Below are 27,709 nucleotides of genomic sequence, written 5' to 3'. Positions count from 1 at the left end.
TTTTATCAATTTTTTGGCCTTTTTTGCAGCACAAAGTTTTGTCAGGAGAAATTGCCTTTTCTACCACTGGTTTACATGTATTCATGTACACATTTGGCAAAACACATCCTGTGACTCAAATAAATCTCTCTAATTGACACGAGCTTTTAGCCAACATACATCTGTCAGTTCCATGCCGGGGTGGATATGTTCCAGTAACATAGCACGGTTCGCAGCTATAACCCTTGGGCTGCTACTCGTGGTGGACCAGGCCTTCTGCCAGATTAAACTCTCTCTCTGAGGATAGGCAACTGACAACAGCAGCCAAGTGTGTGTATGTGTGTGTGCGTGTGCGCTCCAATGTCGTAACAATATTGGCTGCTCTAAGCCAACAACAGTTTTGGCAATGAAATTTTCAAGTGTGATCAGGCCTTTGGGGACTTTTTGAATCTGTACATTCCCATCACTGCCTTTCCCCCTTTCCTTATATTGTCATTTTCTTTCCTACCGTGTGTTTCCCCTTTCCTCCACTTGATTCTACCTAATTTATCTTTTCCTTAGAAAAGATTTCCCTGGTGCCACCTCCCATTGCCATTACAACTTCTTGGTCTGCTTGATAGGCTAGCTGGCCCCAAAGGATAAGGATATTTAGATTTGCAGCCAGGGTTCCCCCTATTCTGAGGCTGATTGGTATGATGTCAGTGGCTGGGAAAAGACTTGGGAGGTGCTAATGCTGCAGTCAGTCAGGTGGTATCAAGCCTGAATAGTGGACGGAGATGGCAATCAGTGGATTCTTTCTGGAGAAAGGAGGGACTAAGGAAGGTGGGTAAAAAGGTGAAGGATTGAGCAGGTATTTTTGATAGATGTGTTCCTTGAAACAGTACTTGGTCATATTTTACCCTCTTGTTGCTTCAGGTGTGAACTTTCAGTAACCCGTGTGGTATGATCTGTTTAGGCCTGTGCACATCGTTGGAAAAACATCTATTATGAGACAGAATACATTCTCCCCCATGGTTTCTGTAATATCATCCCACCCACCTTACAGTCCAATGGCCGAAAATTATGGCCCTGCTATGAAGGTAAGGTGTAGTTTCTTTCTTCTCTTTTGCGTGTATGCTGTTTGTCATTATGAATGATTAAGATTACCCCTTGTCCCCAGAATCATGTATGGCAACTGTCATATGTATATATACATGTGTGCATGTGTATGTATGGAATGTTGGGCCAAGTAATGTTGACCTAGGCACAGCTTAGTGGAAGAATTGTATTGGATGAAAAGGAATGGGCAGTGAGATGATAATTGGATCCCGTGAATTATTCTGCATGGCCATGTTGAACTCAGAATAAAAATCAAAATTTCTTGGAACAGTATATTGAGAAAACCTTCCTTTCTTTTATATGAATGTTACAAGGCAGCTGGCATGAGCACACTCAGCTGTAGCATTGGATAGACATTCAGAGTGATTGGATAATTGGAGACAATTGCATCCATCTTTCAGAAACATTTTTAGTTTTATACTGTTGTTTATAAAAGGAGGCTGGTGAGACGAATCATTGCTTTAAAGCCTTTATTTTTAGAATACCTGTATAATGCATTCAGCATAAAGCTGCCTCTTTCAGTTGTTTCTGTATATTTTATTTTTATAAGGTGTCTGAGGCCAGCATCTGACATTTTTTCAGTTTCTCTCAAAGTAGTGAGCAATTGAAAATGCATTTAGAATAACAGTGAGATTAAGAAAGTATATTCCAGAGTTCTGAACAATGGATAGCTCTATCCATTGTTTGCATTGTATACCCTGGGTGTTTTAATGTATTTTTTTTCAGTTTATGAGAAGAATAATCTTTCCTTTTGTGTGTATGTGAACTGATACCATGTTTCCTTTTTTAAAGACTTCAAAAGAGTGTCTTTACTCAGCCAAAAGCAATTAACCAATCCAGATACATAAGTACATAATTAAGAAGAAGATAGAATATCTTCAAGATTTGCCAATAGCCCCCTAGAAAAACACTCAGGAAAACACTTTCTAGAGTTTCCTGTGTTTTTCTTTAGCATCATCCTTTTCCTCACTCCCTTAGTGGACTGGAGAAGTGCTGGGGGTTAGAGGCCAAGAATGGAATACAGTTTGATGTGGGCAAGACTTCTCTGCCTTTGATTTCCAGTGTCAGCAACAGCAAGTGACAGGCATGCTGATGACATGAGTAAGTGGGGGAGAGATAACACAGTAGATGTCCTTTTCAGTTCCTCCATTGCTAATGGATACATCTCAGTCTAGAGTTTAGAAAAATGTAATGTGTGACAGAACTAGATGAATTGTGCCAGAGGATTAGGCTATTTTTCCTTTGTTTTCTTGATGTGGTTTTACATTGCTTTGGATTTTGGTGGGAGACTAGAGATTGTTCAGATGAAGTAGAGTAGGGGTCTCAAAGATACTGCTCACAGAGTTGCATCATCTGGCCCCCGGTGCTGGCCTCACTGGGACCCTCCATCTCAGCATGCTGGATCCAGTGCCCGCAACACTGGCTTATCTGGTCCAGGATTGCACCACATACATCTGAGTGGTCCGGGACACAAACTGCATGGGGCACCCACTCCATCTGGTCTGGGATGGGTATGTGTGCAACAAAGGTCACAGAGTAGGTACTGTGTATGTCGCAGCCCTGTACTAGCTAGAGCCAACACTAGATGCCTCATGGGGTGTAGGGTACTATGCATGGGTCTCCTGCATGCCAGATTCAGCACCTGCTCTGGCCAGTCCACAGCTGCATTGCGTGGGGTGCATGGAGCCTGCTCCAATAGGTCCAGGACCTGCACTGTGCAAGGCACCCACTCCAGTCTAGCTGGATTAGGATTAGGGTGCGGGATGGGGAGTGTGAGGCAGGGAGGGCATGGGATTGATAAGGCCTGTGGACCAGTCCTGGTCTACTCATCTGGCCTGCAGGGACAGATGAGTTTAATACCCCTTCAGTAAAGACAAAGTGTTAAAGCTGGGACGTTTTTAAAGTCACTTACTGCTGTGAGCCTTTTGCAAGTTTGTTTAACTTGTTGTCCTAGGTTTCATTGCAAGTTTATGGAACATACTCTTGAAAAGATTAGGCCTATCTGAAGAACAGCCATTGGTCCATAGAAGATTTTCAGTCCCTAAAATTATGAATATGAAGCTTGGATGGTTTTGGCTTCATGTTTGAACCAGCCATTCCAGGTGATCTGAATGCAATGTGAGGAAGCCATAAAAATCTTCTTAATCTGAATTCATCCTTTTTATTTGTTTGGGGTGTTTTTTTTCTTCCTCTTGACAGGAGCAGGCTAAGACCTTATTTGTAAGCACTACATTGTAAGTCATGCAATATTAACTTTTATTACCAATCTACATATATAGCGTCACTTCCAGTGTTTCCTCTGAGCCCTTGTCATCACCCTGACGTTGTTTTAAGACCTGTTAGTCTGAAAAAAATCAGACAAGTAGCTTCTGGACAAGAAGGTAACTTGCATTTTTCTGTGCATTATATCTTCAAAGCAAGACTGCTGTTAATCTGATTGGATTTTTGCCAGGAATTGCTAGAAAATACTAATATGTGGGTCCAGTATATGTGAGGCAGCCAGTGGAAAATTGGCAGTTCTTCATGCAGTAGGATACTGGCTTAATTTCATTGCATGCTAGAATTAAAAGGTAGGTTTGGGGATTGATTTTCTTTTTTCCCCCCATTCCATGGTCCAGACACCAAATAACAAAAATGTCATGTGGGGTGACAGTGGTTTTTGTTTTATTCTGTAACTTTCAGATATCAATACAGTAATCTTAATCATCAAACAGAAGGGACAGCTATGATCTGATATTGAGGGGAGGATTCATTGTTTAACTAGAATCTTTTCATTCCACAATAATCTTAGTAGGTTTTGTTAATATTATGTTTTTTTAAAAAAACTCCTCTTTTCAGGAAATAGTGTGTGGTGGGGGGAATCTTTAGTGAAAATATAGGTTAGGAACAGCCAAACAAAGGGAAGAAGTTAAGAATTTTCTGGAGTAAATAATTGCAGTGTAGCTTAAGCAGTTATGGAGTGGGGACCCATTTGACAAATGCTTGCTTCCAGGTATAATGGGTGAATTCAGTGAGACTACAAGCAAACAGTGTTCCTCATAGTATATGTTTGCAGAATCAGGCAATAGGTCTTTTACCTTTATATATAAGCTATATGGCAAATACCACATGCTTATAATGAGAGGAATCTAACCACTCTACTGTGGAGCAGACTTATTTTCCGTATGCTACATTATTTTATGATGATTCTCCATATAATACAGATTTAAAAATTAAAAACGAAGTAGGAAGTGGAAGCTTCCTGGCTAAATGGTATCAGTGAAACAAGATAGTAGTTTCCCTCTATTTTACTCTTGTCCAGCCTCCCTGACGCAGATGACAGAAATCTGGAAGCTATTGAGACCTTAATGAAAGCAGTAGCAGACCTGATAGTTAAGTGGAATCTTTCTGGCTGAGAGCTAATCTGGTTTGCATGGACTGAAGTGCTTTGTGGTATGGGGTTAGGGTCTTCCAAGTTGTGTTTTCTTTTGATTGCTCTTGGTTTTAGTGGCTGCCAGATATTGCCTGCAAAGAAATAATGCAACTGCCTATTATGTGCACTGACTTAATGATCTGGCAGAGAGGAAAGGTGGTGATTGCTGCCACTGCAAGGGACAATTTGGCAGATTGTGGGGACAGACAGGATGTGTTTCCTGGTTCCCTGGGGGCAATGATGTGAGAGAGCTGCAGGGAACACTAACAGTGTTATTTTTTATTGGTCACTTAATAGCATAACAAGTACCCACCCCCACTCATTCAAGTCCAAGCGAACAGAGAGATCCTCCCGAGGGAGGCAGAGAATTGTCCAGTAGATAATCAGTTTTCTGGGAGGCATTAAAACAGCCATACATGCCCCCAGCTTTGTGGTATAAACCTAAAACCACAGTGTTAGGCCATAAAGATGACTACCATTTCCTCCCAATTTTGATGAAATGCAACAGGAAAGGAAAGATTGAGGTTAAATATGACGGCTTTGGCTTCTGGTACAAACGACTGAGAGCTATCTGTGTTGCTTTAGTCTGTGTATGGAACAGCCTGTTTTGTTGCTGTTTGGAACCAGCACTTCTTAAGTATCACCTTGTTTTTGGGGGTTTTGGGTCTCAGTGGAGTCTCTATTTACCTGTGATTGAATGGAGAGAACAGAGCTCATGGTTTCTGAAGCATTGTACACTTTCCTTTTGTTTGTTATCCTTTTCTTGTGTGTTCATTCGGGGAGGTGATTTTTCAGATACCTGACTCCTATTTTAAATTAGTCCAGCTCTTTTTTTCTGCCTTTGAATATGTCCCAGTAGTGCATTTATAACAGTACAGTGTGCACAGAGCTCAGTAAAAGAATGAGAGAGGCCTATCGGTATTAACACCCCAACAGCTTTGATTTTTGCCAAAAGTGACCACTATGTGGGAGTAGGCAGACTTACCAAAATCATTTTATGGATACTCCAAATTGAATATAAATGTTGATTTCTAGATATAAAAAGCTGGCAAATTTGAACTAGGTGATCATGTATACCTATGCTGTGGTAGCTACTAGCATGCATTGAGGTGGAGGAAAGCAGTCCCATCAACTTTAAATTTCTCATGAAATGTCACTGTCATTTGGAATTTTGCTCTGATAGTGGCAAGGTAGTGGGGAGGGAGTAGAGTGAGGCCAATAGTAGACACGCAGAGGGAGCAGGGAAATGAAGAGTTGAGATCTGAGAGGTTGGAACATATCTATCAAGTTTTGACTATGAGGAAGACAATTTTGACCTAGTTTCTGGCCTGAATGGGTAGGCATTGGAGCTTTTGGCGGATAAAGCACGGTAGTCTGGAAATATTGGGTGCTGGCAGTTTTAGTAGCAAGACAACAGGAGATAAGGAAATTCTGAGGCTTGCAGCTCTATGATAGCAAAACAGTATTTCACAGCCTGAGACCACCACCAACAATAGATAAGATGTGTGGTGGGGGACAAGTGGCCTGAAAAAGGTTTTTATTTTAAGGCATAGACTATCAGAAGATCAGAATCTGGATATCACCTATTTTACTGACACACTGTGTGCGTGCGTGCGTGTGTGTGTGTGCATATGTGCGCGCGTGAGCACACAATTCTGATAAGGTATTCTGGTGCCTCACTTCCACTAATTTCAGTGAGAATTAGATGTTTAAATACCTTTGTGTATTTGAGCTTTAGTACATCTATGCTGTAGTTAGTTACCACACTGTAAAAGTGGCTAATGTGACCATATTCCACAAGGGTATCATGCAAATAAATTGTTCAGTATGTGTGAAGTGCTTAGATAATGCAATGATATCCTTCTCTAAGTAGGCTGCCCACTATAAAGATATTTTTATGCAATTGTTCAAGTCAATCTGCATTTTAATGCTATCCAGAAAAATAAGTGTATTAAGAGATATTTATTCTAGTTAAACTGGTTCAAGTCTCCCTTTCATTCACAAAAGGCAGTAGAAGCATATTAGTTGCATAAAAACTTGGAAATTGCGTGAAACAGTGAGATCCCTAGCATCCACTGTTATAAGGAAAAGTATAAGCAGTTACTTGTGTGAAATATAAGTCTGTTAGTTTAACGAGATAGTGTTGGCAACGTAATTGACTTGGAAACACATCTCACAAAAGCTGTACAGTATGTCCCATTAAAATGTGAGCCTCAGTAGGCATGAAAATCAGCTTATTGCAAAGTCACTTAAATCTTGAACAATCCTCCACCGTTCCTAACCATTTACAATTCATTTTATTTGTTTAGGTCATTGAAAGAAGAATAAAGGCTGCATCTACACAAGACATTTACCGTGCAGTTGACTAATTCACTGTGCAGTAAACATCTCAGTGTCTACACGTGCACCCTTATTAGGGCATCCAAAACTAATAAGCTAATAAAATACAAGTCCTACTGTGCTGCAGAGGGGTTTTTTGTGCATAGTAGTGCATATATAGATGCTGAGCCAGCTGGTTGGGGCATGAGGGTGCTTCAGTGCTGGGGCTGCCTGCCAGCTAGGTCTGCACTGAAGCACACTTGTGCCCCAGCCAGCCCCTCTGCAGCACACTGAACCCAGTTGGAGCAGCCCAGGCTGGCAGGCTGACCCCTTGTGCTCCCTGCCAGCGGAGGCTGTTGCAACCTGGCTCAGTGTACTGCAGTCTGGGCACATGGGTAAACCACACACCTGGGAGTTTCCATGGAAGAATAAACTGTAGAGCAATAAGCTCCACAGTTTATTGCTGCCCCCCTAACGGCACGTGTAGACACCCCCAGATTTTAGATTTCCCCTCTAATATTGCATATTCAAGGTTTTTAAAATGTAAAACCCAGGCCAAAACCAGTCCTAGCACAGGTCTACTAACATCACAGGATTTGTAGTTGGCTGTCTAAATGCTAAATGCCTAAGAGCTCTTTGAATGTCTCTGATGTTGATGCAGTTCTGTCTGGTTAAATTCATAGCTCTGTATTTGCCACATTGGCAACTGGTCACATGATCTTAAATTTATAATGGGAAAATCCCAGTTGGATTACTTGTGTGGGGAAAAATCAGTTGTAATCTGCACCTCACAGGATTGCACCTCAGATTCCCAAATCTGCCTTACGTGCCTTCTCTTGTTGGTTTTCAATATGCCCTGCCTATTTCATTTTTATCTTGCTCAAGACATCAGGTATGTTCTGGTGAGGTTCACAAATTCTTATGTTTTCTCCTACATATTCTGTTTTCTTGCAGTGCACCAAATATTTTTCTTAGTGCTTTGTTTTCAAACACTTGAGCCTTTTTTTGTTTGCCTTTGTCAGTGTCCATGATTCACATCCATATAAAAGGACAGGTTGAACAATTGTACCATAAAGCTGGATTTTAACTTTGAGATCTTCCTTGATGCTTTTATTTTATGCAGGTTCAACAGGTATATATCAGCACTGTAAATTCTTGCCTTGATTTTCATCAGTTATTTGCTTGTCCTCAGTCATTACTGTTCCAAAATATTTAAATCTCTCTAACTTTTCCACATTGTTATTCCGTATTCTTATCTTTCTGTGATCTTGAGGTCTATTTCTGGATGTGATCATGTATGTAGTATTGCTGACTTTGACAGCAACCCCAACTTCTTGATCTCTGTATTCTTTTGTACTGTTTCCATTACCTCTCTTACTAGATAGATATTATCTGTCTATGTAAATACCTGGTTCAGTCTGTTCAGCTGCAGACCTTTTTCTCCTTCTTCAGCAGCTCTTATAACCTTCTTAAGATTCATGTTGGAAAGCATCAATGATAGTGCATCCCATTGTTTGAGCTCACTACTGATTTCTGTCTGGTCTGATAGTATTCCCTTGATTCTCAGGTGACATCTTGATCCTTCAATGCACATCTTAATAAGGTGCACCATTTTTGGGGGGCGTTCCAAACCCAACATGACTGACCATAGTGACTCTCTTCTAATATACTCAGAAGCTTTGACAAAGTTTATGTAAACCTGATGTACATCTTTCACAATTTCCCATTTTTTTCCAGCAACAATCTTATTGACAATATCTGATCACTGGTTCATCTCTCTTTGTTGAATTCATGCTGGTAATCTTGCACAACTTCTTGTGCAAATGGGAGCAATTGGTTTAGCAGCAGTGGAGAAAACTTTGTATGTTGTGCACAGTAAGGAGATACCCCAATAGTTATTACCCTCTCTTTGATCACCCTTCTTGTAAATTGGGCATATTATTGCCTGTTTCCATTGTTCAGGTGTTCTTTCCTCTCTTCAGGTCTTTTTAATCATCTTGTGAAGGTGGTACTTTAATGCTTCAAATCTGATTTTTAGGCTGGAATATTGTCAATCCCTGGTGGCTTATTGTTTCTGTTTTTTTTAATGTGAATCTGTATGTCCTCTAATGAAGGCTCTACTACTTTGACTTCATCAGTTTGGTATTCAGCAACACTTCCTTCATTTTCATACTCTGTTTAGAAGTTCTTTGAAATAGTCTTTCCAAACCTTCAGGATTTCTTGTCATGCTATCATCAGGTTCCCATTTTTGTCATAGATCACTGTCAACCTTGGCTGGTAGCCTCAAGTTCATTCATCAGCTCCTTTAATTAAGTCTTGATTAATATTTTCTCTTCCATTGTAGCAACTTTTTGTTTTAAATATTTATGTTTCTTTTTCTTTATTCATTTCTCAGTTTCTCTGCAATAATCTTGATATCAATTTTTCTTTTTGTTTTTCAGTCTTACTCCCATCTTATTTACTGCTGCTTCCTTCACTGTTCTGCTGAATGTTTCCTGTCTCTCTTTGGTATCTGTATCTTCCATATCTCCTAGTGCTCAAAATTTGGTGTAGAGTTCTATCTGGTATTCTTCTTTCACTTGCAAATTTTAGGAGCAACTGTGTTGATCCTTTCTACTTGAGGCCATTGCTTAAACATGTACCTTTAGATTGCCTTAAGTTCACTGGTACAGTGACTTTGGTTGACATCCTGGTAGCAGATGGCAAAAATCCTGCTTATTTCAGTGGGTCTAGGTTGATAACAAAGTTATACAGAGCCTGATTCAAAAAGCATTGAAGTCCATGAGACTACACTTTTGAGTGCTACAACATCAGTCAAAGACAACAAAATTCTTAAATGCATGTTAGATTGTGCTGCTTGATAGATTGTGCCAATACATGATAGTGAGGAGGTAGAACAAAGGAGAAGTTCTGGAAAATGTAAATATTAGGATATATTTTAGTTTCCTTGCATCTTCTCGTGTCATGTTAGAATTAATTAATTAAAGTATTTGCCTGGTTCAATTTGTTGCATAATGTAAACCTGGTGACAGGCTATTTTGACGTTGAATTGTACTTTATCTGTCTTGGAGAACATGTGTAAAGAGCCCATGAGCCACATCTGTTTGAATCTCAGAGTGGGTTCCTAACAAGCTATAGGTGATTACCTTTACATCACTAGCTTGTGTCTTGATAATGCTGGAAGTGACTGAAAGCTGTTACTTGTAAGTGAGATCAGTGGTCTTTGTAAACTGAATTGGCTCTAGTTTTCAGGTCATATCTTCAGCTGTTCTAAATCAGTGTAGTTTCATTGTGGAGCTATGCTGATTTCTATCAGCTAAGAGCAAATCCATTTTTCAGTCACAGCAAGCCCCAAGGAGTCAGTGAGCTTAGACACTGATATACTTTTCCTTTCACTGAGGTGATCTCCCTAGGACAGTGGTTTTCAGCCTGTGGTCTGAAGACTCTTGGAGGTCTGCAAACTGTCTAAGTGGTCTGTGGAAGATTACTATGATCAATCAGAAGCAGTAGCAATGATTAGGGGGTGCATGTGCACCCCCTGAAAGGCTACACTCCCTGCTTAGGTGATGGGCAGGGGGAGCTGGTAGGAGTACCAGTGCCCCTCTGCGAGTGCTGGCCGTGGAGTGGGAACGCTGCGGCCACTCCCAAGAGCGCTGTGGCCACAGTGAGTGAGATCAGCTGCGGGGGACCCCTGCCCCTGAGTAAGGTGGCACCAGTTGCCCATGATCAGAAGTACGTGAATACTCACACTTACAATTCAGAGGGGTTGCACCTCCATTTGAAATTTCCAAAGGGGTCTGCACCTCCATTCAAAATTATTTAGGCATCCGCAAATGAAAAAAGTAAAAAACCGCTGTTTTAGGATAAAGTCAAAGCATGATTCACCTGTGTGAGGAAGCTTGTGTTACTGCTTACAGGGGCTACACCTTTCATAGATTTCATAGATTTCATAGACATTAGGGCTGGAAGGGACCTCGGAAGATCATCGAGTCCAGCCCCCCGGCCAAAGGGCAGGACGTCAGCTGGGGTCATAGGATCCCAGCAAGATAAGCATCCAGTTTCATCTTGAAGGTGTTCAATGAAGGCGCTTGAACCACCTCCGGTGGCAGGCTGTTCCAGACCTTGGGGGCTCGGACAGTAAAGAAATTCTTCCTTATGTCCAGCCTGAAACGATCTTGTAGTAGTTTGTGACCATTCGTCCTCGTCATCCCTTGGGGCGCTCTGGTGAACAAACATTCCCCTAGATACTGGTGGTCACCCCTGATAAACTTGTAGGTGGCCATCAGATCACCCCTGAGCCTGCGCTTTTCCAGGCTAAAGAGCCCCAGGGCTCTCAGCCTGTCATCATAGGGTCTGCTTCCCTGACCTCTGATCATGCGCGTGGCTCTTCTCTGGACTCTCTCAAGCTTCTCCACATCCTTTTTGAATTGTGGAGCCCAAAACTGGACTCAGTACTCCAGCTGCGGCCTCACTAAGGCCGAGTACAGGGGGAGAATGACGTCCCGGGATTTGCTTGAGAAGCATCTATGGATGCAAGCCAGCGTTTTGGTCGCATTACTAGCCGCAGCATCGCATTGCAGGCTCATGTTCATCTTGTGGTCAATGATGACCCCCAAGTCTCTTTCTTCCATAGTGCTAACCAACATAGCACTGCCGAGCCTATAAGGATGCTGCGGGTTTTTTTTCCCAAGGTGGAGAACCTTGCATTTATCGGCGTTGAACACCATCAGATTCTCATCCGCCCACTTGCTGAGCCTGTCCAGGTCAGCCTGGATCATCCGCCTGTCTTCTGGTGTGGATGCTTTGCCCCAAAGTTTGGTGTCATCGGCGAACTTGGCCAGTCCGCTTCTGACTCCAGTGTCCACATCATTAATGAAGATGTTGAACAGTATGGGTCCAAGGACAGAGCCCTGGGGGACCCCACTGGTCACAGGACACCACGATGAGTGACTTCCATCAATTACTACCCTCTGGGTCCGACCCCGGAGCCAATTTTCCAGCCAGTGGATCGTGGGGGACCCAAGGCGACAATTGGCCAGTTTCTCCAAGAGACGATCATGGGACACCAGATCGAAGGCTTTTTTGAAGTCAAGATATATGACATCAATCTCATCTCCCTTGTCCAAGTGATAGGTCACCTGGTCGTAGAAGGAAATGAGATTGGTCAAGCAAGACCTACCCGCAACAAACCCGTGCTGGCTATCCCTTAAGATGTTGACGTCGGCCAGTCCATTAAGGATGGCCTCCTTAATAAACTTTTCTAAGATCTTCCCCGGGATAGAAGTCAGGCTGATGGGCCTATAGTTAGCCAGATCCACTTTCCTCCCTTTCTTGAAGATAGGCACCACGTTGGCCTTCTTCCAGTCTTCGGGCACTACACCAGAGCGCCAAGAGTTTTCAAAGATCCGCGCTAGAGGCTGGGCTATGATGCTCGCCAGCTCCTTGAGTACCCTGGGGTGAAGATTGTCAGGGCCAGCTGACTTGAAGGTATCCAGCTTCTCAGGATGTTCCTTCACGAAGTCAGCATTAATGGAGGGCAGGGGATCACCCTCACCCGGACTTCCCGGCCCTGTAGCGGGCACGGGCGTCCCATAGGGCTGATGAAAGACTGACGCAAAGTACCTATTTAATAGGTTGGCTTTTTCCTGGGCGTCAGTTGTCAGTTGCCCCATCTGGTTCAGCAGGGGTCCAACATTGCCCCTGCTTTTCCTCCGGCTCCCCACATATCTGAAAAAGGACTTTTTATTGTCCTTGATGCTCAAAGCTAGCTGGAGTTCAGTTGCAGCCTTGGCTTTCCTGGTCTGCTCCCTACAGGACCGGACCAGTGCAGAATAATCCTCCTTGGAGGTGACTCCCATCCTCCATCCTTTGTAGGCCTTTCTTTTTAGCCTCAGGAGGTCTGCTAGGTCCCTGGAGAGCCAGGGGGGCTGCTGTGCCCTCTTGCTGCCTTTCCTCCGAGATGGAATAGACTTAGTTTGTGCATTGAGGATCGCTCCCTTGAGGAGCAACCACTCTTCTTGAACTCCCCTCTCCCTGTGGTCACAGTCCCTTAGGGCCTCACTGACAAGCCTCCTGAGCTTGTCAAAGTCGGCTTTCCTGAAGTCAAGGCCTTGCGTGTTGCTGACCGACTTGCCAGCTTTTTAGCGGATGGTGAAGGTGATCAGCTCGTGGTCGCTGTCACCCAGCTTCCCATCGATCACTAGGTCGCCGACTAGGTCCTCCCCAGTAGCCAGCACCAGGTCGAGCAGCGGTTTGCCTCTTGTTGGACCATAGACTTCTTGAGTCAGGTAGAGGTCATCCACGCACGAGAGGAAGCTCTGCGACTGCTCAGATTTTGCTGAGCGATCCTCCCACGAGGGAGGATGGTTATCTGTGGATAAACAGAAGAGAACATTTTCTAGAGCTAGTTGTCTCCTACTTTATTTCTTTGTGGAGAGTGGGGGGGAAGGAGAGACAGACGGGGAGACACGGAGCAGAGAGTGTGACTGTATTTAAAAAAATGAAAAGGGACAGTCGTGACTTCTCCAAAGATTTGAAGCCTGTACAAAGTTGTTAAGGATTTGGAAAACTGTCCACAGAAACCAGACATATCTGATACTGAATGAAACCCTAAGTGAATGCTGAGCTAATTACTTACAGGGCACGTTTTCAAATCTAGAATCAGGAAGAGAGGATCATTCCCTAGATTGCATCCTTTTAAAATAAAAACAGATTCCTTTGATGGAACCTAGGGTTGCCTATGCATGTGCTCCAGTGTGTTCTAATTAGTTGAAGCAGACTTGATTAATTGAGCCTGCTTCACTTTCTAATGAGAATGCTCTAGCATTGCTGCAGTGTCACATGTATAAACCCCTGTGGATTTAAAAATGACGCTGGGGCACTTCAGCTAAAGCTTATCAAATGAGCTTTAGTTAAAACTATCCTGTGGCCATTTTCAAACACATAGAGGCTTAATATACATGAAGCTGTGGCATTTTAATGATAGCGTCTCTCTGGGAACCACTCTAATTAAAATGCTCTCCCCCACCCCTGATTACATGTATAGGCAGCCAAAGTGTCAGTGTGGACAGACTAGAAATGCATCCAATTTAGGCCTATTTAAGGATGAAGAGCTAAGCTGAGCAAAAATTTGGACTCTGACAGGCTTGCCTGATTGGTATTTTTCCAGACAAATAATACTAGGAAGAGAAGGCTGTGCCTTCTGGTCCCTTCCCCTCAGATTAAAGATGTTCAGTTTTAAGTGCACAAACAAATAAATCTGCTCTTGCTAGGAATGTCAAACTCTGTGAATGAGGGTATATGAAGTTACTAATAGAGTGACAGGGAGGCCTTTAATTGCTTGATGTAACTTAGTAACTTTAAGGTGAATTTTTTTGTTGCTAGTGGAGTTGCTGACTAACTCTGATTCTGAAAACTGTATCCTGCTGAATCTGCATGGAACCCCATTGATTTCAACAGGCCTCTGATGGATCAAAATGTCCTCTACACGTGTTTTGCCTTCGAGTTCAGGTTCTTATTTTACAGTGACTATCACTCTCTGGACTTTCTCTAATTTAAAAAAAAATCTGGACAGCCCTAATTGTTACAGAAATAATAATTTTGGTAGTATTGAAGTGATGACCCAAAGAGGGGTACTGTGGTACCTTCATGCTTGTCTATCTATGTCCATATTAACCATGAGCCATCAGTCAAGTAAAAGATATCACCCACAAGAATTCTTGCTTTTTCTATTCACTTTGCTAATTGTTTACTAGTGAAATTGTTAGACCAGAAGCATTCTTGCTACTGTGAAATGCTAAATTATTATTTTTTTAGTTCTGTCATCATTTCCCTGTACATTTATAAAAATGCTTCCATGGGGTGGGTCATGGTTTATTATGAAGTCCCTTTTGTTTTTACTATAGTAATGTAGCCCATGAGGAACTGATTTGGTTCTAAAGACGCAATTTACTCAGTAATTCCATGCAAATTCCTTTGTAATTTAGCAATGAGTTAATGGTTACATATAATATAGTGTTACCAAGGTATATGGTGAATGTTTTCACAGAATAAATGACTCTTTTTCCCTGTAGCCCCCTTATCCTTGAGAACATGTTGTAATATGCAGGAAGTAGCAATGCATTGCAATCGCACATTTATTGGTTTGGTAAAGCTTTGGAAAAAAAATGTGCAGAAAACAGTGATGGGCTCAAGCTGCAAAATTCAGAGCTAGATTTGTGTTGGGAATATTTCCAGGGTGGAGGGAATGGTTTTCCTGTTTCTTGAAAACTTTAATGATTTTGAAAAAAAATCTGTTTCGCATTAGGATAAAATGAAGATCTTTCCAAGTTGAAAGAGAAAGACATGTATACCCAAGAATAGCTGACAGCTCATTGCATTCACTTGGGGCACACGTGAAATAAGGTCTTATGCCTACTCTGCCTTGTTCAAACTGAGGGGTTGAAGTTAGATTTCCAACAACCTGAGTGCCCTAAGCACCCGGTTGTTAGGTAGTCTGAGATTAGATGCAGTTTCCAATTGGAGCTGTTGCCCTTTATATAATTAAATACATACACACTGGGTTCTAGAGTTGGTTTCTTTTTGGCCCCACAATTATTTAATATTTTATACAAAGTAGAACAGATCCAGCAGAGCAGATTGTGAGATTTCTACAACAAAATAGTCATGTCATTCAGTGGGGAGATGGATGAAGTGTTGTAGGTCTAAGCCAGGCAGAACAAAGCCTTCTGTTTGTGACTCCTGCATCTGCAGTGAGTGTCACATGCATGTTGGGTTCTGGGTTTTTTTCAAGGACTGTTTATATATTTTATAAGAAATAAAATAATCATTGACTAAAATGACTACAGGAAACATCCGTATTGCAGGAAATGGTCATTGGCTAAAATACAGAAACAATCTTCGGAGCAGTGACTGAAACTCTGGTGCCCTCAATCCCAGAAGGGTTCCTTAAACATCAGGCTGAAAATGGCATTGAACATGGGTTTTTCATGTCTATGGTGGGTGCTTTAGCCACTAGGCTGTCAAATGTAGTGGTCATGCCCAGGACTTGGGACCTCCTCCTTCCCCATAGCCCCAGCTCATACCTCCAAGTTCATCCTGGCACGGAAGGTCAGCAGGGACATGTTCTTCCCCAGCCATGCCGTTGGCCCACATTGGCAGTGCCTGTGGTGGAGGAGGAGACTGGCTGGTGGGTGACGTGCTAGTATAGGACAGTGGATTACCCTCTTTCACTTCTCCCCACCTCTGCCATTCTGCCTCCCTGACTGTCTTCATCAGCACCTCCGTCCACTGATCCAGAGTTTGGCTGCTGCATATGCTGCCCTTCACCCTCAGGTCACACATGATGGCCAGCATGTAGACTGTACTGGACCACAAGGGATCAAGCCATTTCCTGATGCCCAACTTCAGCTGCATTACCAGTGCCTGCACATCTGGTGACAGTGGCTTGCCTCAGCCAGGAACACTGATCCCCTGTAAGCTCTCCATTTGGCTCTGAAGTTCCCTCACTATAGGGATCACCTGGCTAAGGAGGGCATCGCCAGTGCTGAGGGTCTCAGTGGCCTTGAGGAAGGGCATGAGGACCACCAAGATCTGGGAGATGGTATCCCACTCATCTCTGTTAAGGGGGCTGCTGATCCAAATCTCCCCAAGCAAGGCCATTTCACAGATGGCCTTCTGCTGCTCAACCAATCTTCTAGCATCTGGTATGCTGCAGGATATTCAGCTCTGCTTGTTTGTCCCACAGCATCTTGCCACTCCTGATGCTCCGGTGGAAGTAGCCTGCCACCTTCCTGCATTTGGAAATGAGCTTGCTGGTGGCACTGGCGCTGTCACTGGCAGCCCTATCTCCCTCCAAGGCATCCCTGACAATGTGGTGGAACTAGTGTACCACACAGCGGATGCCAACAATGATGGCATCACGGACCACCTTGACCATATTGGCCCCATTGTCGGTGACCATGAACTCACAGGTGAGCTCGCCCTGCTCAGTGAGCCACCACTGCACCAAGCGGTTCATGGCCTCCATGATCTTGGTTGCTGTGTGGGGCTCATTCATCACCTTGGCTTGAAGGAGAGCCCACTGATGGCCTGACTGGTTGCACCAGTGCCCTGTGAGGGAGAAGTAGGTATGATCTTCACCCCGGCTGCTCCAGATGTCCAAGGTGAAGTGTAAGGCCACCTGCGGACCTGCCTTGCTCAGCGCCTCCCTCAAGTACTCCCTGCATGCTTCATACAGGGAGGGTACTGGTGTGTGCAGGCACTTGGTATGAAGGGGCCATGAGCGCTGTGAGCCGCCTGAACCCTGGCTGCTCAGCTAAGGAGAAGGGCTGGCCATCAACAGCAAGCATCTCCACAATGCTTTGGATAATCTTGCTTACCCTTGCAACACGCCCCCCCTTTCTGTCCGCCTTTCTTCCACTGTTCCAGTGTGGGCTGCCTCTGCTTTGGGGGAACATGGGCTTTGGAGTGAGAAGGGGACTTCCCTTTGGGCATGCTCCCACTGGTGCCAGGCTGAGGAGGAGCAAGGGCAAGGGGGTGATGCTTGCAGAGATGCATCAACATGCCTACACTGTCAGATGGATCACAAATTGGCTGAGGGGCCACACCCAGAGAGTGGTGGTGGTGGATGGGTGATATTTGACCTGGAGGGATGTGAGCAGTGTAGTCTCCCAGGGTTCGGTCCTTGGCCTGTACTGTTCAATTTCTTTATTAACGGTTTGGACGAGGGGGTGAAAAGCACCCTGTTCAAATTCGCTGACAACACCAAGATTTGGGGCAAGGTAGGCACGCTAGAAGGGAGGGACAGGATACAACTGGACCTTTACAGGTTACAGGGGTGGGCGAATGCAAATAGGATGGGATTCAGCACTGACAAGTACCCTGCACAGTACCCTGCACTTGGGCAGTAAGAACCAGCAGCATACCTACAGGCTGGGGAACTCCCTTCTCATCAGCACAGTGACAAAGGGATCTTGGAGTCATTATTGATTCCAAAATGAACATGGGCCAGCAATGTGAGGACGTGGTCAGTAAGGCTAACCGCACCTTGTCATGCGTCCATAGATGCATCACGAGCAGGGCCAAGGAGGTGATCCTCCCCTTCTATGCGACACTGGTCAGGCCACAGTTGGAGTACTGCGTCCAGTTCTGGGCGCTGCACTTTAGGAGAGATGTGGCCAACATCAAGAGGGTCCAGAGGAGGGCCACTCGCAGGATCTAGGGACAGCAGGGCAGACTCTATGAGGAGCGGCTACGGGACCCAAACCTGTTCAGCGTTCACAAGAGAAGGCTGAGGGGGGACCTGGTGACCATCTATAAACTTACCGGGGGGACCAGTGGGGAATGGGAGAGACCCTGTTCCCCTGAGCACCTCCCAGAGTAACAAGGAATAACGGCCATAAGTTGATTGAGAGTAGGTTCAGGCTGGACATTAGAAGGCAATACTTCAGAGTCAGTGCGGCTAGGATCTGGAACCAACTTCCAAGGGAAGTGGTGCTGGCTCCTATCTGGGGGGTCTTTTAAGAGGAGGCTTGATAATTACCTAGCTGGGGTCATTTGAGCCCAGTATTCACTCCTGCCCAGGGCAGGGGGTCAGACTTGATGATTTACTCAGGTCCCTTCCAACCCTGAATCTATGAAAATAAAATAGGGACAGCAGCCCCATCTCTTCCTCCTCTGACTGTTTTTAAAGAAAGGTATGCCTCCCCCCTGGTGTTGGAAAGGATTGTTTGAGGTGCCTAGCTTGAGGAAAGCGTTCTAGAGTGAGAACCTGAGTGGATGAAGGGGCCTCTCATGGCTCAGAATTATGTGCTTAAGTCCTTCAGAGGGGGATGACTTAAGTTATAGCCCGGTCATCAGGATTTTTCACTGAGTACTTAAGTCATTCCTTATTCAGTGCTGGCTGTTGTGAATCTCATTTTGTGCTGCCTCACTTTCCTCACTCGTGTAGTAATCTAAGTAGCTAACACACATCTCTGGATTCCATTCCTGGAAGGAACCAGGCACCTTAAAAGTTAGGTGTTGAGACATTAAGGATAAATTTGCATGTTACACTTAATCCGGACTAAAGCTGTGGAATGTTAAGCAGTGTTCAAGTTAGAATATGCTGTGAGAAGTCACATGTTAAGGGTTAATACTGTTTTGTGCCTGCACAGCTCTGACTTGCCATTGCAGGGCTGGTAAACTGGGTTGTGGCTAGGAGCCAGGATATCTGGGTTCTCTCCCTGATTGGGGGAGAGATGGTTTGGGAGAGGTGCATCCTGGGATGCTGCAGAACTGCAAACCTTTAGTTTGATCTTTGTGGAGTAGATTGAAGTTACCCTAATAAGCGCTGGGTAGCACAGCCCAGAGATAGCTTGCACTTGAAGTGGTGTAACTTTGAAATGTTCAGAGGTCACTTATCATGAGTTAACTGAACTTTAATGTGTGGATGCTCACATTTTAAGTGCCCATACTGTGGTCTAAATGTAATGTGTAACTTTATCCTTTGTGAATTCGGTGCTAAGTAACTTGTCTAGGGCCAAAAAAAGGACAATGCCAGGTCTAGAAATACATGCCAGGAATAATGATCCTACACTTTTGTGGCAATTACTAAGCAACATTTATAATAATGTGTCTGGATGGCTTAAATGGAACCAAGGGGACTGTGTTGCTTTAAACTGCATGGTGTTAATTTAAGAGGTAATGCTGTTGCTGCTATGTCACCAAGACTTAGTGTTCAATTTCTGGGTTGGATTTCTAACCCAATCTCCATTGTTCTGCCACGTTGAATTGTCAGCGGAAAGTTGTAGTCAAATCACAGGTAGGATTTTTGGTTGCTGCTGTCCCTCTTTAGTCAAGACAGGTCAAATGAAATTTTTGGCAGTATCTGTGGACAACATTTCTGAGGTTCACTGAGTTCCTGAGTTTTTTTTCCTTCTTTCACTCCAGCTTATGAGTTTTGTGTCCCTTTGCTTAGCAGTATGTATGGAATGAAGCAAGGGAGCTCAGCAAACTGTGAGCCCCACACAGCTGGAACAAACTGAAATGACTGTGATTTGTTTTCCTCCTCCCTTCTCCAATCTAGAGTATAAGAAGAAATACGGGGAGGAACATGGCTCATGTCAGGCTGGGATTGCAGGCTTCTTCACTGAGGTGGGTAATGGTACTTTTGATGAAAAGTTCAGTTTTGCGGATGGGCTTTCCTCTTGTTTTGCTATGTATACAAGAAAGGAGCTTGATACATATAACATGCCTTTTGCAGCTATCAATGTAGTTAACATATTTCATTTCATAATGTTCTGACTTCAGTAGTACAACAAACACCCACCTTGCTTACACCATCTCTTCTCCTACAGGCAAGGAAACATTTTGGGTGTGGAGTTTTGTACATTGTGTGAGCCTATGAAATAATCCCCAGATGAATGGCCTTATGTGTTAATGCTCTCAGGAAAGAATAAATGAAGTTTGAAAACACATTGAAAGAGTATTTTATTGTACAGGTCCTGTAACATTTTTTTCAGGGTTCTCCATGGTTAGATTAGCTGCTTATTGTCTCCTTTACATATTATTTTAAAGTGCTCTTCCATTAATGAAATTTTTTTTTTAATATTCCTTAAATTCAGAAAACACATTGTTCCTTGATGTGTCCTAGCCATTCTTTCTGTCTCAGAAATGCAGATGGTGAAACTGGTATTGTGGATTATTTCTTAGACTGTTTCTTAATTACATTAAAACTTGATTTAATTCATCCTTGATAAAAACTCATTTCAGTTCCATCTGGGATGAATTTGGTCCATTCTCTTCTCTATTGGCATTTGCTGTTAATCATGCAGGAAACCACATTCCAGGTTTTACTCTAAATTTCCTAGTAACATGTATATCAAACGTATGCTACCTTCTCTTCATTGTATATCTCTCTCTCTCTTTTTCTCCTTTTCAAAATTAAAAAAAAAAAAATCCTACTTTTTTTTAAAGTCAAGATAGCAAAAAACAAAGAGTTTTCCATTTACATATGATTTTGCACAGGCCAAGTCCCACAGTCGTTATCTATTCAGTGGTACCCACCTCTTGTCAGTGGGATTACTTGTATCTGTAGTTTCTGCTGATGCACAAAAAGGTGCAGAACAGAAAGTATTAACCATTTGTTTAGTGAAATCGGGCAGTAAGAGAATAAAAGAAAGAGAGGGAAATCTGGAGAAGGAATTTTTGCTTTTCTCTTCCATCACCCCTATTTTCTTTCTCCTTGTATCTGGCTCCTTTATCTTTCAAAGTTGTCATTGGTTTTCCATCATAATTACATCATTATCTGCTGTTGCCATTACCCCACTGGGGCCAAGGCTGCCCAGTTCAGCTGCTGTGGTAGAATAGTTTCAAGTTAGCTATACCACCTGGCAGTCATTTTGACTTGGCAGTTTAGAGTGCTTTGGAAAGAACTAATGGATGCTTAGCAAGAAGAACAATAGCAGCTTCAGTAGGACAATTTTAGAAGTATGATCATCAAAAAATGCTGTGTGCAGTGGGAAAGGAGAAGAAGAAGAAAACAACAACTAAAACTGAGAGAACTAAATTCAGAGAAGAGTCTGAGCAAGTCCAAGAAATAGTAGAAGAGAGTCAATGTGTGAGTTGGAGCCTTTTACAGGATCGCAGATTTTCTTACCTTCTATTCTATTGCTTATATTGTATTCAAGGTCTCATATTACAGCTGTGGCTGTGGGGTATTATCCTGATGTCAGAGGGTGTCTGAGTTGGCATAGCTTACAAGCTGAGGCCCCTATCTCTTCTTTTGCTTCAGTTAGCATGATAGGTAGAGTTCTGTTAGTGTTGGTAGAATTAATGTCACTACCCAGAAAGGAAACTGAGGCAGTGCAAATTGTTTCATTTGTCTAATTTGTCCACCACTTTTGAATTGGCTAATAAGATTTATTGGCCTGGTTGGTATAACTAAAACTATGGAATGCCACATGGAAAAAAAAAGGAATAAGATGTTTCCAGAAAATTTGGATGGGTGGCAACTCGTAACTAACCAATGGTACTATCTGATAACAGGAGACATGTCAGCAGCAGCTGTTTCCTGGCTTCTCAGCTCTATCAAGCTTGTTTCTTTAAACCTCTGTCACCTAGTTCAAAAGATGTGTCCCTGCCTTATGGGGCTTCAGCTATTTCCATCTGAGCAGGAAATGTAGATAAATAGCTCCCGGGTCAAATAGGCAAGCCCTTACAGTACACTCAGTCCTGCTGATGCTTGTTGTTTCTGCTGAGAGTCAGTCCATTGTCCCCAAGGGCACAGCCACTCCCAAGAACAAAACCTTTTGCTAAGCATCTCTATTTAGCTGGCTGCTTTGTTTCTTTTCCTTGGTCTGACTGTAGTCCTGTCCTTAGGTTGAATTATGAAATGTCCCTATTCACTATCCATTTAACTGTAACATGCAGGCCCATAAGAATATCTCCAGTATTCTGGTAGTGGGTGCTGTGTGCTCTGCATGATTACTGGCTTAAAATTCCCTGTGACCTTCTATAGACAAACAGGTGAGAAAAGCCAGCTGTTTGCTAGAGCAAAGAAAAGACACAAAGCAACTTTGTACTAAAGGCTTCCTGAATTTCACAGTTTGTCTACATGGGGGACAGATTTACATATACAGTTACATGGCTTTAAAGCAATAATCCATAGTTAGGGCAGTGAGCTACCTTATCCTGAGAAATAATGGCTTTATGTTCAGCAGTGATGGAGTAGAGAATAATCTGCAGCATTCTCTACAGAGCATTCTAGGAGCAAAGTCCCTCTGAATTTAGAGAATTTAGAACAGGATTTCCCTTCACAAGATCTAGGCTTATTTCATGTTCTACTTAAGTAGGGCTGTGTGAATAATGGCTTTTTCAGCTTGGTTGTCAAACTAAAAAAAATAGGGAAAAAAAGGTTTTATTTGGACCAAATATATGATTTTTTTCCCAGTTTTCTTGTCAAACAAAAAATAAAAAGAATTTCTGGCTTGTCCAACAAAGCAGTCTGAATGATCTAAGATACAATGTTTCAAATTGGCTCACTGTCAGAAGAGCAAACTAGAGGTTGGGGTGGTGTTGGTTCCATTTTACACAACAGCTCATGTATTAGAAGACTTATCTGGGATGAAAAAGACAGGTTCATTTTCCTCCTGTGCCTGAGAGGAGTTTAATCCACGTCTCACCTTCCAAGAGAAGTACTTTGACCACCACGCTGTTTTGTGTACTGAGTAGAGTACTCTAAGTCTGTTCGGTGGAGCAGGAACTGGAGCTCAGGGCTGTGTCCAGATGTGCGTAGACGTTTAGTTCCCCAGGGACAACTAGCAGCAGTGTACCTTGTGTCGCTGCTAGTTGTCCCCAGGGAATGCCCGTGCCATACACATGCTGGTGCGCAGCAAGTTACCCCAGGTCAGGTAGTGGAGGCTGAGGCCAACACTGGGCTGGCCCCAGGAGCCTTACCTGAGGTCTTGGGGGCCTCCTGAGGCTGCAGCAGTGGTGATACTGCTGCGTGGAGCCTGGCTGGCAGCAGAGTACGGCTCCAGTTGGCCAGGTTCGAGCTTTCGGCGGTGCATGCTGCCAGCACGTGCTCAGCTCTGCTTTTTTCTTTTTTTGGTTACGGGTCTTTCTGACCCTTGGATATCCAGGGGTCAAAAAAACCTTTCATTCTGCTCTCTTGCAGCATGGAGAACAAGGGAATGTGCCACCACAGATATGTCTGTGGTGCATATAACACAGTTGTGCTCATCTGGATGTGGCCCGGGGGTCCAACTGGCTACAGGGATTCTCACCCTCTCGTTCTGTCTTAGTATTGTAGTATAACGTACTTTGTATTTTATACAAAGTAGAACAGCTTCAGTAGGAAAAAACCTCATCCCTGAAAGTTTTATAGCCAAATGGTTAGGATCCTCTCCTGAATGGAGAGCCACGTTAGAAATGGAAGTAGATACCATTAGAGGGGGTCTTCCAGAATACAAAGAGAACAAACACCACAGCTTAGGTTAAATTTAGAATATATCTCAAATGCTGCAGAAGAGTGCATCAGTTTTCGGGGGGGGGGGGGGGGGGTTGGTCAGGAAATCTCTCTTACATCCTAAGAACATCCCAGCATGGGATTTGCACATTCATCTAGGACCCCCCATTTAAGAAACTAGGCCTAACCTCTGGAGCTCTGCGTCCTTTTCCCTATCACACTTGAAACAGCTCTAAGTTTCATCTTTTTTCACTCAAGTCTGCCTTCTGCATCAGTTTTTCTATAGAGGTACATTACTTAAAGTATTCGAACACATTTAGACAATCTTCTCCTTTTAGAAACAGTAATCATACTTCTGTAAGGGTGAGGCTTTTACATGGTGCTCTAACTTTGGTAAGCTCAATATAGAGCATGATGTGCTTCCAATAGTTCTTACATGGGGGTGGGGGGTTAGTGGGGCAGGAGGGGAGTGATTATTAGTTCCTTTCTCCTCCCCATTTTGCTTTCTTTGCAAACCAACAGAGATATCCTTTTGCATCCTGACAGTTGATTAAGTGAATTCCAAGATTTGTACAGTTTTGCCTAATAATGATAATTCGTTTATGGGAAGAGAGGAAAGAGTTCACTCTGGAAATGAGCTACATGAGTCAAGCACTGGACTTTATTTCCTGTGGAATTAGGAATGGAGAGGAGGAGGGTACATGGGGCAGACCAGTTTGTTCAGGAGTGGCTGAAAATTACCTCAGAGAACAGGAGCAAATTTAATTTTCAGTTCCTTCACATCAGATATTGTCCGGTTTTTATTTTGGGCTTTTATTAACTCCTTTTTGGCCCTTTTTTAGGTCACTTAAATCAAATTGTTCAAATATTATTTTTAGGTTTGTTTGTTTTTTTCAGCTGTGCATGGCATTCAGCCAGAAATCACTATGTGTTTGATTTTATTTGGAGATCAATGCCTCTCATCCTCCCCTTTTCTACTGCTACTACTATATAAAGTTTGTGGTTCCCATCATTTAGAATGATGGGAAAACTCGGTGGTTTGCCTTGCAGGGATCAGTTTGAACTTTCTTTGATTTTTAGCTCAGAAGGCTTCAGTTAGCCTGTTTTTTTTCTTTGAATGCTAGGTCCATGTAAAACCAGCAACTCAAAGCAAAACTCTTCTGAAATGTTAAAGTCATCACATTTTGGCTGATTTCTGGTCAAAAAATCTATAAGCATGAGTTTTCCTCTACCTGGTACCCTAAATCAGTTTACCGAGGCATAAGTAGCCAGTTCTGCAGCCTGGAAAGTGGTGGTACAAAGTGCAGGAGTTGCAGCTGGATGTTCACTGCTGCAGGGGAGATGTCATCCCTTTTTTTTTTTTTTACTGTTGATGTGTGTTGAGAGCCATTTAAACAACTCTGGCGACTGCTTCTGGGCACCATACACTGCCATTGCTAAACTGTCTTTGTTGCTGCAAGGAATATTCAGTATGTAGCAAAGATGGGAATGGGAGGGTGAGGCATCTCCCCCAATTCTTTTCTGGTGCCCCCTCCCCGCAAGTAGTCAGCAAGAGAAGTAGATCCAGTTGGCTGGTTGGGAGTTTGTAGTTCATCATGGATTTTTTGGTTATTTGGGACCCTAGGAGCTTGCAACAACTATGGGAGGAGCACTTATTGGAAGGATGACTCTGCGGGCATGTTGGTAGCTTGAAAAGTTGATTTTAGATACTTCTTGTGGAGGTAACAGAAGGGGCCAGCAGAATTCAAAGCATTCAGATATTCCTGTGAAATAATTCCTGTACCTGAAAAAGAAACCCTTGGAGGATGTTTGGGATGGAATATACTACCTTCTTAGAGGCAGATGCTTTGTTGGTGTCTTGATATAAACTTGGCCCTGTACAAAACTCTACAAAACTTTGATTCTTTCATAATTCATGCTGGCTCCCTCCCCTCTCCCCTTTTTTCTTTTCTCTCTTGTAGGAGCTGGTCATCATGGGAGCACCAGGATCTTATTACTGGACAGGAACTGTCAAAGTGTTGAACCTCACTGACAACACATATTTCAAACTAAATGATGATGCTGTGATAGCTAGACGATACACATACCTAGGCAAGTACCATTTTTTTCAGTAGTTCAAGAAAAGACCAAAGAATAACTGACTGGATTAAATGGTTTAATAATGATGATTGATTACCTAACAAAATATATAGGAAAAGAATGAGCAGGGCTTTTTCCTTGTTTAAACATTTCTACTCTACTCAGGAGGAGAATAGAAAATATGCTTGTGTGTTGGGAAGTAGCCTAGCATATAGAAAACTAAGAATTGGACTGTTAGTCAGGAGCTTCTCTGGAGTTCTAGTGGTTGACCTGGTATAAACCAGCTATGTGGTATTGAATCAGCTGACCTGTCTCTATATCTGTTTACATTTTTACCTGTAAAATGGGCATAATGTTTAAGTATTTAATGGCAGACTGTGAGGATACATAGCACTACATAAGTCATGCATTAGTGACAGAAAGAGATCATGGAACTAGAGGGTAGGGGTTTGAGTAGATTTTGTAGATTAACATGTCCTTGGTTTTGATTTCTAGAGACCGTGCTTAAAAATTGACTAATGTCATAAATGTAATTAAAGGCTTCCCTCTTTTCCCCAGTGCCTGGGAGTGGTATCAGGACCTAGGGAACTCTTGGAACAGGCAACAGTCTAGAGACTCAAACTGATCTCTTTTCTTCCTTAACTTATATTTTTCTTTTTTTAAAGAATCACTTAGCACAGTGGTTTTCAACCAGGGGTATGTGTACCCCTATGGGTACTGAAAAAGGTTGTATCAGGGTATGCAGAACTGATGTGGCCAATAATATGGCCGATAAATGCTATGCGCATGTATGAAGCCTCAGTGCAGTGTGCAGGTTGCCAGGAGCGCAACCCAGTAGTGTGGACAGCAGCTGGGTCTGGCTGGTAAGTCTATTCTGAGGGAAAGGCACAGATTGAGGCCCCAGCAGTGGGGGAGGGAGTGGGGCTGGGGCAGGGGCTGCCCAGCTGGGGTGGGGTGTGGGACTGAGCCACTTGGAGGGGCAGCTCCTGCCACTGCGCACACCCCCAGGAGGGCATGGGGGGTGTGCCCTTGGATCTGCACGTGGGGTGGGGTGGGCTGCCACTGCGGGCTGGGGCTAGGGCAGTGCCAAGCTGTTTCCGGTGGGGGTGTTGGGCTGGGCTGGGCTTGGGGCAGGTGGCAGTGGTACCGGGAGGGGCGGGGGGTTGAGGGAGCTGCAGCCCCTCCCATAATCCCCGTCTCAGAGCTGCTGCCACCCACCCTGAGCGCAGCCTGGCCCAGCCCCAGCCGGAAAGAACCTGGTGCTGCCCCGGCCTCAGCCCGCAGTGGCAGCCCTCCCTGTCCCACATACAAATCTGGGAGTACCTGCCCCCCACGCTCTCCCAGGGTGTGTGGAGCGGTGGGAGCCGCCCCCCCCCCCGCACCCTCTGGCTGAGCTGCTCACAGCTCCGTTTTGTGCTCTGCCCCAGTTGTGCAGCGTCTGCCCCTACCCCAGCCCCACTCCTTTCCTCACTGCAGGAGCCATGGTCCCCCCCTCCCCCTGCTTAAAAACAAGAAAAAATGTAAATGGGTTCATGAGCTGAAACTTTGAGACAGAAGGGGTACACTTGTTAAAAAAGGTTGAAAACCCCTGACTTGGTACTCCAGGATAAGTAAATGAAGAGAGTGTGTATGTATTTAAAGACATAGTTTTTGCCACTGATAGACCTGAGTTATAGTGTTTATCATGTGGACAAGAGACATATAATTCACAATGGAGGAGTTGAAAAGAAGACAGCCTTAGGAAGGGAAGCTCTCTCCTTAGACATGTTACTTATATATCATTTCTCATGCATACACACTTTTTTTTCTTTCTTTTGATGTATGTTCATGTTTTTCTTGTTATCCAAGCAGAAATCTTTTTAAAGCATTAACT

At 43.6% G+C, this 27,709-nt stretch overlaps 1 protein-coding gene across 1 annotated transcript in view; it reads left to right on the top strand.

The window, feature by feature from the left end:
• ITGA9 (integrin subunit alpha 9) overlaps positions 1-27,709 on the top strand; it is a 381,381-nt gene that overhangs the window by 22,511 nt on the left and 331,161 nt on the right. The window contains exons 4-6 of the mRNA XM_019483333.2: positions 935-1,058; positions 19,876-19,943; positions 25,719-25,848. Coding sequence (XP_019338878.1) covers positions 935-1,058; positions 19,876-19,943; positions 25,719-25,848 — 322 coding nt within the window. The remainder of the gene's footprint in view (positions 1-934; positions 1,059-19,875; positions 19,944-25,718; positions 25,849-27,709) is intronic.

Source organism: Alligator mississippiensis, chromosome 5 (assembly GCF_030867095.1).
Source record: "Alligator mississippiensis isolate rAllMis1 chromosome 5, rAllMis1, whole genome shotgun sequence".
In the NCBI taxonomy this organism is placed as follows: domain Eukaryota; kingdom Metazoa; phylum Chordata; order Crocodylia; family Alligatoridae; genus Alligator; species Alligator mississippiensis.
Note: the sequence above shows the minus strand (reverse complement) of the source record. Positions and strands in the feature narration are given on the sequence as shown.